General features: G+C 45.5%; 2 protein-coding genes across 2 annotated transcripts in view; one reads left to right on the forward strand and one right to left on the reverse strand.

The window, feature by feature from the left end:
- The first annotated feature begins 2,265 nt into the window (after positions 1-2,265).
- On the forward strand, positions 2,266-13,349 carry SLC60A2 (solute carrier family 60 member 2). Its single transcript, XM_075087454.1, has 4 exons — positions 2,266-2,569; positions 2,741-2,909; positions 5,909-6,025; positions 8,292-13,349. Exons 1-4 carry the CDS (start codon positions 2,357-2,359, stop codon positions 9,533-9,535), a joined length of 1,743 nt encoding a protein of 580 aa, XP_074943555.1. The 5' UTR covers positions 2,266-2,356; the 3' UTR covers positions 9,536-13,349.
- Positions 13,350-13,603: 254 nt separating this feature from the next.
- Positions 13,604-20,335, reverse strand: part of REV3L (REV3 like, DNA directed polymerase zeta catalytic subunit) — a 126,148-nt gene continuing 119,416 nt past the window's right edge. The window contains exons 29-32 of the mRNA XM_075087453.1: positions 20,037-20,227; positions 18,884-19,130; positions 17,239-17,448; positions 13,604-14,763 (exon numbers count right to left, since the gene is read on the reverse strand). Coding sequence (XP_074943554.1) covers positions 14,623-14,763; positions 17,239-17,448; positions 18,884-19,130; positions 20,037-20,227 — 789 coding nt within the window. The 3' untranslated portion in view covers positions 13,604-14,622. The remainder of the gene's footprint in view (positions 14,764-17,238; positions 17,449-18,883; positions 19,131-20,036; positions 20,228-20,335) is intronic.

A 20,335-nucleotide genomic window follows, 5' to 3' on the forward strand; every position in this document is an offset into this window, starting at 1 on the left:
CCGTTTCATTCCGATGGCACCGACGATCCGTTTTGACCAATGGTTTGTAAACCTAAACTACTGCCTTCCAGAGCTGCATGCTTCTGCAGACTTCATCTACTCTATTTTCCAGTCTGGGGTTTAGCATCAAACTGACAGAACAGTTGCATCCACAAAAGGCAGAAGTAAAATTGAGGAAAGGAGGGGAAACTGTCGGCATAAACTTCAGTAGCATTTTAAAAGAATTCTGTATGATTTGCTTTATGAGCTGCCAGTGTAATTCAGTGGACCTTTGATCATTTACTGGCCTATGGCCAATTTCACCTTGACTTACCTTGGCAGTATGAAGCGTTTCCTCAGTGACAGCTTCAGTAAATCCCAGGGTTCATTCACTTTTCCTTTCTAGTAGGGCCAAATCTTTATTTTGCTTTCATGAACGTAACCGATGATAAGGAGGAAACATTCCCATTCCACTGGGGATTATTCTGTAGACCGCTTGTGTTTTGGGCATCTTTTTCAAATTTTAGTTTGAAACCTTTATAAGAGCCTGAGTGCTGTTGCCATTTGTGCCCTCTCAAGGTACAAAACCTCTCTGTAAGTATGTTAAAAAAAAAAAAAAGAGAAGCCTTCAGAATACATTTCAGATACTTTTGTACCTTTTTCAGGAAGCTATTTTTATACTGGTATTTATCATGAAAGCTAATTAACAAGGCAAAATACTAACATCTAGAAATGCTATTTAATTTGTATATGAATTTCAGAAAGTACTGTTGTTTTCTGCTTGAAATTATTTTATTTGAAATACTCCCTACCACCTATGGACCTATGAACAGAAGCTCAGCAGCGTGCTGCAGCTATCTGATAGCAAGACTTCGCACTTGCTGCAAAGATATTAAAGTGGCTATGAACAATCAGATATAAATGTTATCTTGCACAGTTATTTGTTGTAGCTAGATTTTCTTTTTTTCTTTTTTTTTAAAATGCGTACGTATATTCCCTCAGGTTACCCTGAAGTGGAGCTGTACCAGGAGAAACAGTGCCAGTGCCAGGAGAAACAGGGTGAGGTGGCTGCAATCTACATACAGCGGCTGTTATATTCTGGCATGTATTTCTGGTCCGAACAACTCGGAAAACAAAACAAGTTTAAAAAAAAAATCCAACTTTTGGCATTGCCCTTGAGTTGCTTGTCAGGCTTAAAAATAACAAGTACTCGGAAAGGTAAACCTTTCTTACAGCGAGTAGCGTTCTCTGTGCTGAACAGCAATAATGAAACGAAACACTTTGAAAAGCCTATGAGCTACTTTTGGCAAGTGGTAGAAATTTATATAACAGTGTTTCAATATAAGCTAAGAGGAGCCCCAACAACTCTGTGTATCTTGGCAGGCTTTATAAGCATGATGTGATGCGTGCAACGTAGAAGACCGAGACCTTGTATGCTAAGTTGTCTGAAAGGTCCGGCACAGTTTAAGTTATGAGATAACAAAGGTTGGGAGAGGATAAAAAATAAAAACCCTAAAGCACCTGCTGCCTGCCTCATCCAGGGGCTATAAGGGACGCAGTGGGAGCAAACTGACTAAATGTTAGGGAGATTTTGTCAAGAAATATAAAAAATGACTTGGAAAAAAATTAGCTGCAGTTTTCACTGCGTGCTGCTCATACCATCCATGCAAAGAGAAACTAAGCCAAGCTTTGATGAAGCGGTGCTGCAGCGGAGCGTGCAAACTGAGGGCGGGCAAGTGTGAGCGCCGGGGCTTCCCCGGGCTCCCTTGTCATGCTGGGCACCAGGGCTGGCTTAGGGCCGGCCTAGGCCAGGCTTTGCCATGCCGGCTTGACTTCATTTCCCTTGAGGATGGGCTTTAGCCCTCCTCAGGCTCCCTTTTCCGACCTTACTTCTGTGAGGTAGGCTACCTATTTAAAAAAAATATTACTTGTAAAAGGGGATCCTAAATAATTGGAATTCTTTAGATACGTTTCAAAACTGGGTTGTTACAGTTTGGTTCCGTGAGGCCTGCCCGTAAACATCCCCCCACTTCTGGTTTTGTAAGGGCGCTTCAAATTCGTCGGCTCCCCGACGTGACGAAAGCAGCACGCCATAAGCCGGTGGCTGTTGGCAGCGCGCGAGCCCGGCGGCTCACTGCCCTGTTAACACCCGCCCTAACCACCCGCCGCAAAACTGGTCAAACGGCCACCCCAAAGGTAAGGGCGGGGCCGTGAGGGGCGGGGCCGCCGCCGCCTTCCCCGCCGCGGGGAGGGGCGGGGCCGGCGCGGAGCACGCCGGGAGCTGTAGTCGCCGCCGCGGGCCGCCGTGCGCGGGGGCGGGGCGGGCGGTCCCGCGGGCCGCAGCGGCCGTGGGTGCCGCGCCGCGGGGCAGGGAGCCATGGCCGGCGCCGGGCGCAAGAAGCACGTCCGGTTCGCCGCCCCGGGGGAGGCGGCGGCGGGAGCAGCGACGGCGGGGACGCGCCTCCCCGCCGCCCCATACGCGGAGGTGGCCCCGGCCGGCGGCGGTGTCCGGCGGGGCGTGCGGGGCGCGGAGGGAGCGGCGCTGCGGTGGTGCATCTCTGGGGCGCTGTGCGCGGCCTTCCTGGGGCTGGTGAGCGGCGGGGGCGGCGGGGCGGGCGGCTCACGGCATCTGCGGCCCCTTTCTCCCCTTCCCCTCCCGCAGCTGCCCGGCCCGGCCCGGCGGGGGCGAAGGGGGGGGCGGGCGCGAGGTCCCCCCTCCCCCCCCGCCCCCCAACACCCCCTCCGTTGCAATGCCTTGCAGGGAATGAGCATCGCGGTGCTGGGACCCACCTTCCAAAACCTGGCAGCCAACGTCCGCAAGAACGTCAGCGACATCTATTACATCTTCGTGGGCCGGTCGCTGGGCTACCTGGGCGGGTCGGTGCTCGGGGGGGTGCTCTTCGACTGGATGAACGCCCACCTCCTTCTGGGTGAGTGCCGGGGGTGCGGGGGGCTCTCCCAGGGACACCCCCCCCACCCCCCGTGTTCCGTCATATCCCGCCACCTCACTTCGCCTCGCGCCCCGCCGGGGCGACGCCTCGTGCTGGCGGCATGGCGGCACGGAAGCGGGGGCCTGTGGCACGCGGCGCTGCTACCCGCCCTGCGCCGCCCTCCGGCTGCGCCGCGCGCTGCCACCCTAGTGCGCTCGCTGTCGCGACAGCCTGCCTCGGCCACCTTCTGACACCGCGGGCGGGCGGGCGGGCGTTGCAGCCCCGGGGCGTAACGTCCGGGCGGTTGGGCTCACTGGGCACGGTAACCGCGGCGGTTGGGTTTGAACTGACCAAACCTGTTTGAAGTGACCAAAAGGTGCCTTTGGTTCAGGCAAAAAGTACAAGAGGTTTTTTTTTGTTTGTTTTTCCTTTGTATCGAGCAGTGCACTTAGCATAGATCCTCTTGGAACGTACGGGCTTCGATAACGTCACCATATGAAACAGAACAGCGGAAACTGTGTTTTGGCTTTCATTTGCGCCCAGGGGAAACCCCCAGCAGCCACGCTGAGGGTGTGTTTCTGTGGGGAGAGCGTCGTAAAACCCTCCCCCTTCCTAAAGCTGCGCAGAAGCGATCGTCTTCGTGTGCTGGACTGGAGGGCCTCAATCGAATCAGAACTTACTGAAAGTGGAAAAACACTAAATACCACCTGTGAGGGTGGAAGCTGGCTGCTCGGTTGCTGCCTAGCTAGGAAAATGTTTATAGGAACCACGGTTTATGATCTTAACAGTTGTCTGGGCACGTGGAAACTCTCTGCTGTAGGAGCACAGGACTGGCTTCGTCCTGGCAGAGCGGGGCTGCTGGGCCGTCAGGTCGCCAAGGGCCACGCTCAGCATCCAGAAACGAGGTGCTCCTCTCAAGGACCCGTTAGTGTCTCGTTCAGGTGGAGTTTCTTGGAGTGCACCCAAAACAGTGGAAGCCCTGTCTTTTTTTGTTTTTTCTTTCAAGCGCAGCAGCAGCAGTACGCGCTGTGAGTTAGGGACTAAAGCAGATCCTGGGGCTCGCTCTTTTCCTTCCCCTTCCCATACTTTTACCTGGGGAGGTTCAAACAGAGCTGTGCCTCCCCTGAGGTCCGTGCTGTAGTCACAGGGGCAGTTTAGAAGATCCATTTTCCATTGCTAGTGTTTGAACTAAGTCTCCTCTTATCCCCTTGCATGCTTGTCTCCTGCTATCGGGAGTAGTCATGTCACACAACGTCTGTCTGTCTCTTCTCTCTTTTTCCCCCTCTCTTCATCTTCCTGATGAGTTCTTCTTACTTCTCTTCTTCTAAGATGTCTTTATTTGGTCTCCTCCCTATTCTTTATTCCTCTCACCCAGGATGCCTGTACGGTGGGTTTCCTTTAGCCTCCTTGTACATCTGACAAGGTCGGAGCTGTCCGTGTCTGACATTTGAGACCTCACCTTCCATAACGGAATTAATACACCCGTGGAAGTGAACGTTACCTTGAAATAGTTTAGTATTTGCTTCTTTTCCTGAAGTATCAGATGAGATTGCTGTCTGTCAACAATGCTTGGAAAATGATTCATCTCCTAATCCTTTCCAATTTGGTAGTGCTTATGGCAAGAGCACAACTTGAGCTTCTGAACCTTCTCTCGTTTCTATCACCTGAAGGCTGCCTGTAGGAGATTTTGGTTCGTGTAGTTGTACCTCCCATCTTTCAACTGCTGAAACTCTGCAACTGTACCAGGTTAAAACGAAGACATAATCTGGCTTTGTCAGGGAGGCTTTTAAGTATCAGTCTTCAGGGGAAGAGCTGAAACGGACAACTGAGAGCTTGTCGAGAAGTTACTTTTCAGCTCTGAGTGGGGCATCTGAGAAGCTGTACGTCGTACACCCCAGCTTTGGCTTTTTCTCTGTGCAGCTCAGCGTGCTGGCCTTCAGAAATGTTTTGAGGCGTGTATTCCAGGTAACTTGCGAGGACTCTAGGGTTCTGGATATTTATGTTTTCGTTTGTTGTTGTTTTTATTTGGAATTAACCTAAGTTCTTAATTACCTCAGTCCCCATTGATCCTTAAGCATCTGCCCCACCGCTGATCAAGCACTGATTTGAAAAATAATAGAGACGTCTTAACTGGTACAGGCTTTCTAAAAACCCGACGCTGTACATTCAAGATATTAATAGCAGATTATTTTATTATGAAGGTGATTATATGCTTAGAACTTAACTGCTGAACTTCCTCCTAGATGGTAATAAAAATAATTTCTGTCTGCTAAAAAAGACTTTTTTTGAAATGGCATGTTGTAAGGGGGGTTAATAAGAGCCAAACTAATACAGTTAATAAATTGCTGCTAAATTTATGATGAGAAGTTTTGCAGTTCAGTCTCTTTAAGACTCCAGAAATCCCTTGGAACACATGCCTCATGTGAGAACAGAACATAAATGAAAGAGCTTTTTTGATACGGAGGTTGCTCGTTGGCCGAGGTGCAATCACTTCATAGGATTTTAAGAGTTTAGTGATTTGGGTTCTTTTAAAATGGAGCCAAATGTAATGCTCGGTAGTTCTCAGAGGGAAAACTGCGTACTGTTGAAAAACACGTTTTACTTTTTCCCTGGCAAAGTAACCTTTCCAGACCAGGAGTTAGCAGCAGATACTGGAAGAACGCTTCTAAATCAAAAGTTTGCAGAAGAAGCCTTCGTGGTGTTCCAGCAGCAGATGCTACTCCCTTTGCAAACAAAGCTTTAGCGAAACAGGTTTTTCCCGCAGTGTTTATATTCCGACGAGTATATTCCTTTTTTCCAAGTGAAAAATGCTTCTGTTGAACATTCTAGCTGCTTCTGCTAACCATGAATTGAGGTAATTAGGTTACATCGCCTGTTAGGATTGCCTGTAACTGTAATAATGATGAATGTATTTGTATTTCTTGGTCTTCTGGATGTTTTGTAGTTTAAATGGAAACTGCAGTATATGGTGTTTTTTGTTTTGTTTTTAACCTTTCCAGCATTATCCATGTTTGGAACAACGGTTGGTCTTTATGGGATACCCTGGTGTAAGAAATCCCTGCTGTTAACTGTCTTGATGTCAGTTATTGGAGCGTCCATGGGAATTCTAGACACAGGTAAGGGGCCGCGGGGTTCGATAGTTTCTTCACTGAACTCGTCAGAAACTTCAAGCTCACCAAAACTGTTGCTGGTATTTCATTTGACGCATCTTGAATTGAAAGAGGGGAGCTGTTCTGCCTGGCTGGGATTCTTGGATTATTCTGGTCCTGAGACTCCCAGGGTTGTGCCTCTGTAGCAGGCCTTCCTTCAGGCCCCTGTGGAGCTGGGTAGTTCTTGCTTCCTGGAGAACATAAATATGCGTTTCAGTGGGCAATTACCAGGTGTAAAGAAAGTGCCACGTGCTCTTTAAGCAGTGTTTTGTGTAGAAAATTACTTACCTACAGGAAGCTAGTCGGCTTGCAGTTCATTAGCATTAGTTGGAGCTAAGTTAGTCCTGAGCAAGACCTGGTGTTTGAGAGATTGATTCTCGCAGTTGCCGTGTTGGAGATTTGGCCACCTAAAGCCGGCCAGGTGGTGTTCGGGGACTCGCGGCAGGCATTTACTGGTGTAGCTCACTTACTTACCTACAGCACTGTGTTGTCCATCTCCCTGGATTAAGGGATATTTGCTGCCCTTGGCCAGCTTCGCCTAGGTGTCTGGGAATACAGATCTATTCTGTACACCAAATTGTAAGCCTGTGGCACGTGCATACTGCAAATGGCCTGGAAAAAAACCCCACTTTTGCTGGAAATCTGTTGAAAACCAGTTCCTTAGTAGAGGCTCCTTATTGGCGGAAGATGTACCGATGTAGTTGCAGAACAAACATCTACAGGTGTGGTTGGAAAGGTCAGTTATAGCAGAGGTATGAAAAAGAAATTCCCACAGAAATTAGTTCATTGGACACGGCCTAGAAAGGACGCGTTAAGAGGGAGCTGGCTGTAGCAGGCAGCTCGGAGCAGGAGGTGAGGCCACAGCAAGAGGCCTAAGCACACTTAGAGGTGGGCGGGTAACGCTGGCATACGTGCAGAGGGGGATCAGGAAACAACCAGAAATATGTCAGCTGTGGAGCGTTCTGGCGTTGCTGTAGAAGGTGGTGGTGAAGCCGCAACAGGCGGCCACTCACCTGGCACCTCTCCGGTGGTGTGCCAGCAGTGTGCCGACTTCCCTGCCTTACCGAGGGAGCCTGCGGCTATTTACCAGCCAGCAGGGTACCACTGGATCCGGTCGACCAGCCTCAGGTAGGCTTATTTCTGAGAAGGAGCTGGCTAATGAATTAGCCTTGCTATCCAAACAGCTCTGGAAGCATCCCGGCCAGGGCCTGGTTTCGGTGGCGTGGCTGGTAGGCAACACAGAGGAGCGACGTGATGGCTGCATGTGTGAACTGCCCGCCCGAATTCTGCAGAGCTCGAGGGAGCTCTGTGAACACTGAAGAGAGTGCGATGCAGGATCCGGTAGTGAAAAAGATGGTTTTGCGTGGCATGGGTTATGCTAAACAACCTGAGTGCAGAGGTGCATTTGTTGCCTCCGGTAGGATCATTATACATGGCTCTTGGTTTAAAAATTCTTCATATGGGAAAATCCTGTCGGCTTATTGTAAAAATGCCGTCAGCGTGTGGGTGTGCAGCTTGGAAGTCAGCTTTTGGAGGCAGGGAGACTTACCAGCAGGAGAAACTAAGAGCAAGGCAGTAGAGTGTGACCGAATTAATTTGGAAGAGTATTAGTGCTGAGTGACAAGGGTTGCTGTACTGTAGCACTGGAATTTAGTTACTGTTCTTATTTTCCAGCATTCTTCTTGGGGACTGCTTAAAAACGGCTCTCTGAGATCTTATTTTCTAGCATTATTGTTGATCCAAGGGTGTCATAGCTTGGTCTCTGCAGCGGTATTATTGTAAACCTTTCCGCTTGTGGAAAGTCATTTGGACGCGGTTGGGGTCGTCCCAGCCCATCAAAAGCAAGCGATTCTTGATGTTTCCTGGGATGTTGTTTAATGAGGCCTCTGATTCTTAGCGTCCTGTATTGTTGCTTTTAAACAGAAATGAGAAGCAGTTAAATTTGCTCTTTTGAAAAAAAGGCTGAAAAATGCTGCAAATTGTCAAGCGGGGTAATTAAGTACAGCCATTGTTGCCGGATTAAGCCAGTGTGTGGCTCTTGGTTTTGTCTGCTGTGAATACCCTCCTAAAGCTCAAGTAATCACGTGGGTTTAAGGTGCTTACAGGCGGAATTTCAGTGAACTGCAATTCTGCACATTGTATTTGCTAAACCTGGTATTACTGCAAATTGAGTTAATGATACAGGCTGCGGCTTGGTTTGGTTTGTCTGAATCCTCCTCTCTCCGGTCTGCAGGTGGCAATGTTCTGGCACTGAATACCTGGGGAGCAGAGGCTGGGCCACACATGCAGGCTTTACACTTCAGTTTTGCTGTCGGTGCGTTTGTGGCTCCGATCCTGGCTAAAATGGCCTTGGGCGGCTCTGAATCTAAAGACCTTCCCCTAGCTGAAAAGGCAAACCAGTCTGTCCCGAGGCCTGTGCCGACAGCATCAGCTGCATCAGCTGCGTCAGCACTGAAACACCATCTTGGTGCAGATTTTTTGTGGTCCTATGTTGTCATAGGGACCTATCTTCTGTTTGTTTCTTTCATCTTTTTTATTTTGTATTCAAAGGGCAGCTTGGCTCGAGACAAATCAAAGGCTTCTTTGCAGAAATGCATGTTTGCCAAACACCATTATGCCCTTATTTTTCTCCTGTTCATCTTCTTCTTCTGCTATGTGGGAGCAGAGGTCACCTACAGCTCTTACCTATTTACTTACGCAAAGGTCTTTGCCGAGATGAAAGAAAACGAAGCAGCCGCTTTGAATTCTGTCTTCTGGGGTGCGTTTGCCGCTTGCAGAGGAGTGGCAATATTTTGTGCTGCTTGCTTGTACCCTGGCACCATGATCCTGCTGAGTATCACAGGCTCTGCCATCTCCTCTTTGTGCTTGGCCTTCTTTGCGAGGTACCCGGCCCTGCTGTGGGTGGGAACCGCCATGTACGGAGCGTCCTTGGCCACCATCTTTCCCAGCGGCATTTCCTGGATAGAACAGTACACGGTCGTGCAAGGAAAATCGGCTTCTCTCTTTGTGATCGGTGCCGCGCTGGGCGAGATGTGCGTTCCTGCCATGGTGGGGTATCTTCAAGGAAGGTTCCACCATGTTCCCGTGGTTATGTACACCGCCTTGGTGACTTCTGCCATGACGGTTCTGCTCTTCCCTCTGATGTACAAATTGGCCAACTCGGCCGGTGAGAGCGACCTGAAAGAAATGGGTGCGAGCGAGGACCGGAAAGCTTTGTTGTCAAACTCGGGGCTTCATGAGGATGAAGAGGACGAGGAGGATGCGGAAGACTGGAATGAAGCAGACTTTGAGGTAATAGAAATGAATGACACGCTGAGAAACTCTGTGATAGAGACCTCCCGTAAGATACCTGGGGGCTCTCCCGCCAAGGGCTCTCTTCAGCCCCGGCTGGACGATGTATCGCGCGATTCTGCAGTGGTTGCTGGTGGGTCCCCTGGGAGAAAAAACGTGAATGTTGACCGGGAGAAGAATGATTGAAGTAAAAAGCTGACTCTTTTTTTTTTTTTAAAAAAGGGAAATGCAATTGACTTGTGGAAGTAGTTCGAGAATGCTTTTATAGTGGTGCAGAGCTCAGCGTGTCCATTTCTGTGTTTGTCCGGCCTTTCTCCTCTTCCATTTTTGCAGGCTGCAGCGATCTCTCTCTCGGAGTGGGAGAGTCCACTGCGGTGTGACTGGGGTAACGTGAGAAAATGTATAAACTATACCAAAAAATGTTAAAACATAAGAGATGTTTTCTAAATGTGAGGCATGCTTTGAAGTGATACGTACTGTAATAAGAACCAACTGGGGAAGAAGGGGACTGCTCAGCCCGCTCAGTTTTTTGGGGTTGGGCAGAGGGTGCAGTTCCGAGGCGCTTGGTCACAGAATGTTTCCATGAGAGAGGAGAGAAATCTGTTATCAGTGATGCTGAGCTGCTTATCTCGTGAAAGAAGAATGTTTCCACTGCACTGGAAGTTTGCGTGTGACAGAAACCAGATGATCAAGTCAAATTTCACGTGATGCCCAGCGGCTGTGTATCAGATAGCCTGGTGGCAAGCTATATAATTTTCTGGTTCTGTCACTAAGACAAGAAAAAAAAATTAAATTTTTAGGAGTGGAACCACAGCTTTGGGTGATTTAGGAGTGGTGTATGGGAAGGGGGACAAAATGGGTCATGTTAATCTGCTCTAATGCTTGACTCTGAGCTACTAGTTAAACAGTGGTGGCAAAACTAAATAGTCTGAAGTACTTGTGATTGTACTCGTGAGTTTGATTGCTGCACTACCGTGGAAATCAAGAAATGTATGAAGGCGATGATAAAATGATATGTAAACAGAATACTTAATCTATGGTATTGACATAGGGCTGGGGTGTTTTTAAGCCAGTCATTTAAATTAAGGTTGTAGCAACTTTTCTGGCTTCCTGTGCCAAGACTTGAACACGGCAATGTGTTAAAATGAAAACTGGAGCGCGAGAGGGACTTTCGGATGCGCCGGCCCTTTCAGGCTGTGCTGTGCGCTCACTTGCCCCGTGCCCGTTGGGTTGGTGCCATTTGGGCTCTGTTTCTTTGGGCGATGACTTCCAGGCAGGCTCTTCCTAGCAGAGCAGCAGTGGTTTGTGTTTGTAGGTTCGTTGCTAAGCACGAAGACCCCGGAGGGAGCAGGCGTGCCAGTGAGCCCTCCCCAGTAAGAGCAAAAAAAAGGAGCAGCAGCTAATGGCAGAAATCTGACTCTGAGACAGAAGTCTTGCAGTTTGTCTACTTGAAACTCCAAATTCATAGGTTAAGGGGTTTTTTTTTTACGGCTGTGTGATCAGAATGTGCTCCTGTTTGGGTTCTCTCTCTTTGTTTTTTTACTTTGCACTGAGTATTTTTCTTCCTAAGAAGTTTAATTTACTAACAAAGGAGCTCTAGCTGAGGCATAGCACAGACCCTTAGATGTACAATGTATTTCAGGTCTATTTTTGTTCCCTCTCTCGTCCTCTGAGTGTGCAACCTACAACCATGTGGCTTTTTCTTCTGAGACGTTAGTAAGAAGCAGGAATCAACTTGTAGTGAAAATGCATAATTTTTTTGCACCTTGCATGGTGAAGGGCCTCCTTCTGCTGGCAGCTATTAAATGCTGTTGTGTTTTTGACTGCTTCCTTTTTTTTCCCCCTTGTGTGCACGCACACTTCTGTGGCATCTTTTCCAGTGCAATGCATGAACCTGCCCTTTAAAATATGGCCTTGTTTCACTTGCTACACAAGGGATTCTCATCTTTGCTTAAAGTAAGGGCAAATGCTTTTAAATGCCAGGCCAAGTCATGTTCTAGGTACATGTGACAGCATTTGTTCAACAGGAGTAAGTCTGTAAAGCAGTGTGTGTTTAGTGTTGTACGGTAACAGTGGAGGTGGTGGCTTAAATGAATGCAGATGAAGCCTGCGTTGCTTCAACTTGCCTTTTCCTCCTGCATGCTGCAGTAACGGCTTTGGGTGTGCAGAGATTTGGGAGTGTCAGCTGCCAGTAAGGAGAAATCCCACTGGTGGGTGGGAAGAGAGGAATGATAACTGCTGCTGCTCTGCTTTTGGGGAAGTTCCTGCCCCACCCCGGGAGATCACAGGGTTCCTTTGGCAGAAACTGGGTTTGGTGCAGGAGAAATTACAAAAGATTTGGAAATGGTTCTGTGGCAGCCCTGGCCGCAACTGCAGCCCATCGGCTTTACCTTGCATCAACAGCAATTTAAAAGTTTCCCTGTACCTGAGGTCATGCTGCCACAAGAAAATTAGTTTAAGAAACACACCTGGCAACAGGAAGATTTTAAACAATCCCCAAGTTATATGCCAGTTTTTGGAATGAAATTCCAAATTGGAATGTCCTGCACACAAGATTGTTCTCAGGGAAAGTTTATCTTGCATAATCAAGTACTAAAAAACCCAGAAAATGAAATGAAAGCCACATCGGGAAATGTGCTGTAACTGCTTTGAGCCTTATGTACTTATTGCTCATATATACACAGTTAGTTGTGTTTCTGACCACTGTCTTCTCAACAAATGTAAAAATACTGTGCTTTTTTTAACTGGCTGTATTAATTCCTGCATGAGTTCCTTGAATTCATCCCCCTTTTCCCCCTTAGAGCAGGGGCCCCGAGTTGTAGGAATGCAGCAACAGCCTGGACTGCCACAGTAAGAGCAGCCTTTTACAGGAGGTGGAGAATGCAAAAAGCAGCGGCAGGACAACAGAGCAGGACTCCCACAGTTACCTTGAGCAGTACCATGGCAAACCACGGCCGCCTGATACGTAGAGGCCTCCGTCTGGCCAACGTCTAACTTTTGAGTCATCCTAGTGAGCACGTAGAGCCTTCAGTGGTGCAGTTCTGGCCTCAAACTTGAAATTAAATAGGCTTCCAGAACTTGTTCTCCTTATCTCCCAACTGCATGCTTCTAATAGCAGTGGCTGCCCTTGAATGAAAATGAAATGTTTAAAGCAATTTAAGGTTAAAGCAGATCTAGGACATTTCCACAATGAATCCAGCTCACGGCAGTTCCAGACTTCTCCTTGGTGTTCAAGGCTGTAGCTTTCCTAGTTGTTGGATTTTGGTGTTCTACTAGGCTTGGTTTTTTAGACAATGAATGTTAAGTTTTCACATGTTTAAATTTCCTTCCAAAGTAAATTGCTTCCTGGCATACACAGTTAAAGTGAGGATCTATTTATAGTGCCTTTTAAGTTACAGGTCCTCCAGAAAGCTTCAACACTTACATGTTATGGGTTGGAACTACTTGGAGTAAACTGTATTGCTTTACCATTGCCTTGCTTATGCTAGAAAAGTCATTGCTGTATGGAGGACAAGGCCTGTGGTCCATGGATTAGATATCTGAATTTATTAATGATCATATTTTTGGCTGTAAAGCCAGGACTGAGGTGAAGATGAGCACTTACCCATTTACTCCAGGGTTAAAGGCAGCCTCTTGCACTTAAGCATCATTTAAATATATTTATTTGCCCACTGCTGGATGGTGCCGCAAGCACCAACACCTTAGTCCTGGCCTTTGCACCTTTATTCTGTCCGTGACCAACGCTGGAACGCAAGAGTAGGTGAAGGTTGGTGCCTTGACCTTTTTTTTTTTCTTAGTTACTTCGCATAAAAGCGCATCACAATCTGAGGATGTTCTATTATAGATTTAGTAAGTTTTTATTCTGCTTGGTGTGGGTTTACATTGTACTGTATAATGTGAAATTTAATTGACTTGTATCTTGAATGTAATAAATCCTGAACTGGAAAAGGCACTCAGGTTCCTTGATGTAAATAAAATTTTGTTCTATTTTTCAAAGCTACTCTGGACTTTTAAATTTACAACTTACTCCTGTTTTGAGTAATGGAAAACTGGAGACATTTCTCTTCTGGTTTGGGGGAGGCCTCCAAGAATTGAATCCGAGGTTTGAGATCCCAAAGCTTAAGCTGGAAAGAGGGTTGTGGATTCTTAACTTTTATTGGAGCCGCCTTGCTGCATTACTGTTTGTGCGCCAAAGGAGGGAAACAAAGGTGTCTGCAACCGAGAGTAAATATAAAAAAAGAGAAAAACCCACAATTTTTACCATATCATTTTATTCAACTTTAATATGGTTTCCATTATTAACTTCTAAAACAAAATGATTTCCAGTTTAGAAAACAATGCACTGACCACATAATTCCTTTTCCATTTTATACAGTTATACAAATATTCTAAATACACATTTTGTCAAGATGGTGGCAAATAAGATTTAACTGTACAGTACGTAAGGAAAGAAAATATTTTAAGCATATTTAGAAGCAATAGAAATGTCTATACAAAACAAGCAAAAATGGAATAAAATTTTATATTTAAAGTATTGCAACAGTCCCACAGGTTTGTAACAAAAATGTCTTTGCACAGTTCCTCACAATGCCCCATTAATAGCTAAAGCAAGACAGCAATTTTTAGAAAATAATGTTTCAAAATGCTACACATGGTACTACTGCTTGCACAGTCTGATCAAAATAACAATCTACTTGGAATCAAGCAAAACTTAGGAGGAGATATACCAACCAACTTTAAAATTATCTGTATAAAAGTCATTGCACGTTATTTTACTCAGTTGTTTGAAAAGTAAAAAAGTGTATTTACAAAATATTTCGCAGACAAAATTATAAAGTGAATGGATAATATATAAGTAACACGTCTTGATACTGACAGTTCAAGAACACACACTAATGGTTTTATCGTTTCGCGAGGTTTTCAGTGCTCCTTCCTCCAGGAAGTAAACTTGACTTCTACTTTGAAATGGATTTACAAGATGTCACACATAGCTATTTCAACATCAGCATTATAAAACAGTATGTTAGAAACATGAAAGAAAGAAGAAATTTGTACATCTTAAAAAGTGAGCTATTCATAGATCAACAAATGTAGTTTTTTTTTTTTAATTTAGTTAGGATAAGCGTTCATTATTCTTCAGATAATAAACCCAACACTTAAAATGGAAATCCTGGACTAGATGAGAATTGAAAAAGCACCATGCACAATAGTCTTAGTGTGGTAAACACTGAAGAAAAAAAAAATAGCACCTGGAATCCTGTAACACAGATCATTTAAAACTGGTCAAGTAGCTGGCGAAGATACGGTGCCTTGGACAGTTCTCTGCTTACTCTGGAGAGCTTGAAAAGTACGGGACAGTTGAGGGAAACGCACTGGATCTGTCGATCAGAGCAGCCTGTGCAGTTCTTGCAGATCTAGATTACAAGTTAAAAAAGCAAACCAGATTATTTTGGGCTTAACACAAGCAAGGCATCAATCACTTGGGACTACCAAGTCCTCAACACTGTATCAGCGGAACAGGCACAGCGCTGCCAGCACCAAGCTCTTCCCCAGCACAGAGGCACCCCAAGCAGCTCCATTCCCTGCGGCAGCCCCTCACTGCCGGTGCCTGGCCAGCAGGCATCACCCACCCGCAGCTGGGCAGAGATCAACAGCTTGGCTGTACAGCTTGGGTTTCAATCCTGCTAATTAAGTTCTAATTGTATGTTGTGATGCTTGGAAAAGTAAGGCAAATGAGTGGATTTAAGTGGGGCAGTGTGTTACGTTCATGATAAACTTACCCTGTATAAAAGATTCCTAGTGAAAAAAGCCAAACCTGTTACTCTGCGGTTGTTCTCTATGCAGGAAAGGGGCTTAATAAACTACTCCTGTTTCAGGATAAGCTTCAAGTAGAGCTTAACTTTCCAAGTTAATCAATCCCACAATAGAAATACATAGGGCACGCAGGTTCCACTGCTCTCCTTGTTCATGGAACTACTCCTTAATGTAGTTAACGCTGCTTGAAAGTACTTTTAACATGAGATGCCTGATGGAATAAAATAGCGGCAGGCACAGTTTTTCCAAAGGTAGCTGAAAACTAAAGGCCCCTGCTTTGCTATTTTACTTTTAATCCTTTCCAGTATCTGCCACCTCCAATGGTTTTTCCAAAAACTCAGAAATCTGCTTCCAACCACACTTGTTTTGTAACATGCAAACATTACACAACGTCACCCTACCGTTCGCATAGTTTGAAGAACAAATCAAAATCATATCCTTTGCTTTTAAAATGAGTTATTTTCCTTCCTTCCATGTTAAAATTATTTGGGCACAAGTGACCCTCTCTGTCAGACCTGTATCTGCACTGAATCCCTGCAGAGCAGAAACTCAAAATGACAGTAGCTGGCGAGGAGCGGCCCCACGCTGCGCCTCAGAGGATCCAGTCCTCTGACCTGCAACCGTGACCAAAAGGAACAGGATTTAAACGGTTTGTTCCAGGTTTGTAACCACTAGAACCACCTCAGAAATGAGTCTGCCCTTGTTCTTTTGAAAGAGGCTGTGGCTGGTTTGAACGCAAGGCACCAGACGAAATGGTACTTGAGACACTTTCTAAGTTCAGTTTGTGTAGAGGGGAGAAATCGATGGCCTTGATCTAAGGCATGTGGTTTTAAAATGTGTTTTAAAATAACATACGATTCAGTGTTATATCAGTTTTCTGCTGACTCTGGCATGTTTATAACCCAGGAGGGCCTAGAATTCAAGCTGTGCAGGATACATACATCTTCATATTAAAGTAAGACAGATGCTTTTCCAGAAAGGTTGAGTCATCAAACACTGACTAGAACAGGCTCCCAGGCCTTGCCGACCTGCTGCATGTTGCAGGGACAAGGGAATGTTTGGATCAAATCCACTGATCCTTCTGTGGGGCTGGACGAATCCGCCAAGTTCCGATTTATCCCAGAACAAAAGCCATGTAAAAGGTTCAGAGTACCGCAGGAAAACTGCAGAAGACGCACCACCTTCCTTTACTGCCATTTACAACGCACATCAGGGCGAATATTACAAAATCCAGCAAGAAATGGAAGTCCACACCTTAGTAATGCAGTATTTATGAGTAGTGAATTATAATGGTTTTCTAGCAACAGAGCCCCACGGGAACCTATCAAATCAATGCCTAGACTACAGGAACATTTATATCCCTGCAGTTCAGACAAGTCTTTAAAATGGTTCATGTGCTAGCTCTAAAAATCAATTTTAACAACAATATTTATTATAAAATATGACAGTATGAAAATTAGGTGAGGACATGCATATGTTTCTGCAAGGGGAGGATTGTGCTCTGCTGTAACATATTTGCGAGCACAGTCAGCTACTCTCTTAATTGACTTCTAGCTCAAGGGAGGGAAAAAAAAAAAGAAACCAGCTTGGAAAATTCCTATGGAGAGGAAAGGTAACAAGAAAACCACTGAGCTAAAACACGTCCATGTTATATGTATAAGTAAATAAATTTTCTGGGACAAATGTTTTTGTTACCAGAACATCACTGGTTATTTTAATGCAAAAAAGGTGAATCTTTCATACTTTCACAACTCTCCATCACTGTCATTATAAAAAGGCCCCTCCAAACCATGTAAGACACACACAAAAGAAAAAAAAAAAAAAAAAAAAAAAAAAAAAGGAGAAAAGCACCTTCTGTTCTAATCCCTCCCTTTGTCTTCAGTTTTACACAAAGCTAAGGAGAGTAACAGCTGCTACGCTGCCTTCAACAGCAACAGGAAAAGCAAACAAGCTGTAACGCGTTTAGCACCCGGACTGTACTTCCCATTTCTGTTGTGGGCATTCAGTAACGTGCTGCTTTGAAATTTCAGCCCTTGTCTTTGGCTGACAGACATCTGACAATGCTTTAATCGTACCTTGACCAGCTGTTCTTGCTTACGCTCCAACTCTCGGATTTCTTGGTTGAGAATCACTGCCACATGCTGTGGCTGGCTTCTGCATTTATTACAGATCCCATACTGGGTCAGTTCGTCACACACGGGACAGTGTAAGGTCGTGAAATACTGGGAGATTGTGCCTTTGCGTCCTTCTAGCTCACTGCGGGCAGTCGAGGCAGCTTTCTGAATCTGTTAAAAAAAAAATATATATAATGAAATTTAAAGAAAGCAGCTCACCTTACTCTAGACTATATAGCCTTTTTTTTTTTTTTTGAGGAGTATGAAAGTGCAACACAGCCTGCAGGGCGTGGGTTCATACACAAATTATTAACGTGGATCACATCACTCTGAAGAGCGTAGCCCTTGCCCTGAAGTGATACAATGAACAGAACCCACCCACACTTACTTCACAGGAATCTCACCAGAAAAGAGGCAAGATTACCAAAGAAATCCTCAGTCACATGCTAAATTCCTGATCTCATCTCAAACTCTGCCTCCTGCAGTTGCTCCTTTGCAGGTGCTGATCTGCTTCACATCCAAAGGTGCCCTGGCTGGAGCTCCAGCAGCTGCCTTCCAAATCCTGCCTCCCCTCGAGCTTCTGTGCCGGTGCAGTCCCGGCCACAGAGCTGCCACCGTCCTTTGGGCTGTGGCTCCAGGTCATGCTCCGATTATCCCTGGACAAAGCTCTACCACTGCCCCCTCGCCCAGGGAAGCTGGTTCTCTGTGCTTGTTTCTTGTGCTGCATGGCTTATGCTCTGTGCTGTCCTTCACCCTCCTGCTTCAAACACCCAGCTGTTCTGCTCCCTGTGACCTCCTCGGCGCTCCCCGGCCTTGCAGAAACACAGGGCTCTTTTTGCCTTTTTAGAGCAGCTTGTTGGAGATACTTAAGGTGAATGACACAGCGTCAAGGGAAAGGTAGAGGAAAGAAGCAGAACTGAAGTCAATCAAGACTATATTAAAAACCTGCAGTGGGAAACATGATGTGCTACTATGCTGCTGACACCTACACCAAGCAGAGTAACAAAACTACACAGACAGACACAGATGCACTGTCTTTCACCATCCCTTTTGTCGGGGGAATCACAAACTAAAATCCAGCTATCTAACACTTCTCTCCCTGCATCCCAATGATTTCTTTAAGTTTTAGGGAAGTCAGTTTTGGGTATAATTAGTTTCAGGTTTCTGGTGATAAAGATTTTTTAAAAAGTGTTCCTGCTGCTGGGGCACTACCACATTTTCTATAAAGAGGAAAGACCTTCATAACATCTTGGAAAAACAGGAGTTCCAACATTTACTATAGAGAGATTTAAAAGGCAGTACAGCCAAATAGGTGCATATACAGGTACTCCTAAAAATATAGTTATGGCAAAATAGCCTTTTAAACCAGAAAACAGCAGATGACACTGTGATCAACCCTGCACAGAAGGGCTGGCTGAAAAAACTGATTTACTAAGTGAAAAGAAACCACACAGAAGGTCCAAGAATCAGGTCTTGGTTTGGGCAAACACTGTCTTGTAAATAACCTTTGCTGTTGCCTCATGTGAGCTTCCTCCCATTAAAAATCACGATAAAACCAGACAGTATACAGATGCACTGCGTTTGCAATCTGTTTTCAAACACTTACCCGTGGCAACTCATGGTACCAGCTGAAGACGTCTATGCCAATAAGTGAGAACACCCTAGCCAGCGGGGGCAGAATTTGTTTGGTAATATAGTAGGTAGCGTTCAGCCTCAGGTTGGGATCCTGCAGGACTTCAATGGGCCGCCTCACCAGCTGTATCAGGGGCAGTCCGGGCATGCCGTACACGATGACGTAGGGCACTCGCTCCCCAACTCGTGGTTCAGAGCGACGGTCGTAGGCGAGCATTCTCCTGTTTAAAAATAGCCTTTATAATGTATGCAGGGACAAACCTGTAGTTATTTCATTTGCTTGTAAACTTCTCCCATCTGATTACATTAGCAGCTCTCCAGACAACTGAGGTTAGTGTCTATTATAAAGCACAGAACCAAGTTGTTTCATTTTTGATTTGTCTCATGATCAGGCCCAAATTTTAGACCTTGGAACATGAGCCCTAAAGATATGTCCTGTTTCAGGTCACCTGGATTTGCATGCAGGTCGCTTTCTAGCTACCCCTTCTTTAAAGAAATATTTTAACAAAGAGCATCCAGGGGACTAAAAAGAGCTCAAGTACCCAGAAAGCAAAGGACAATTCAATTTGAAGCAGGTATCAATCCAGGACTTGAGTTTTATTTTATTTAAAAAGCATGGCTTAATTTGAAGACTTTTTATATTAAACAAGGTGGCAAAATGTGACAGCTCACATTATCTATTACTGATAAACAATATCAACAGGATGAAATATTAACTTTAAAAGGAAGGTACTTCTAAAAACATGAAAAATTATGAATGGTAACGTATTTCACAGCACTGAGAGACATCACTACTACAATTTTTAACATGGCTAATATCTCTAAGTGATGGGCAATCTTGGAGAGTCAAGCCCTTGTACAAAACCCAAAGCATAGTAACAGCAGTGAACACACCATTACAGCGTCGCAACAAGAGACTTTACTCTTCAACAGGTGTGGCTCTTCCCAGGACCCTGACATGGCTTTCTAGGATTATCTGATGCCTGATCTCTCTTCACATACGGAAGAAAGTCAGAGCCAACTGCTACAACAATACCCGAAGGAGACATCTCACTGCTACCCCTAACTTGGCAGTACAAAGCTCAAGAGAAAAAATACCTACGATTAACACTACTTAATCTCATTACCTGGTGATTTCCAGGGCTGGTACACAGGATCCAGGTTTGTAAGCTGAGCTCCCTCTGTACTCTTTTGCAAAGATGAAGTCTTGCATGCTGGCTTTTCCTTCCAGTAGCTTCATGCATTGATTCTGAACGTACTGTTTGATCTGACTTATATCCCGTGTTTCAAATAGCAGCTTGATAGAACACTCAAGTATCTTTACAACCAAAGGAGAAAGGTGAGAGAAACACATATGTTTAAATAAAAAATAATTAAGTCTAAATAACTCAGTAAATTCTATGGAAATAATACCCTGCTTTGAAAA

The sequence above is a fragment of the Phalacrocorax aristotelis genome, chromosome 3, assembly GCF_949628215.1.
Source record: "Phalacrocorax aristotelis chromosome 3, bGulAri2.1, whole genome shotgun sequence".
Classification (NCBI taxonomy): domain Eukaryota; kingdom Metazoa; phylum Chordata; class Aves; order Suliformes; family Phalacrocoracidae; genus Phalacrocorax; species Phalacrocorax aristotelis.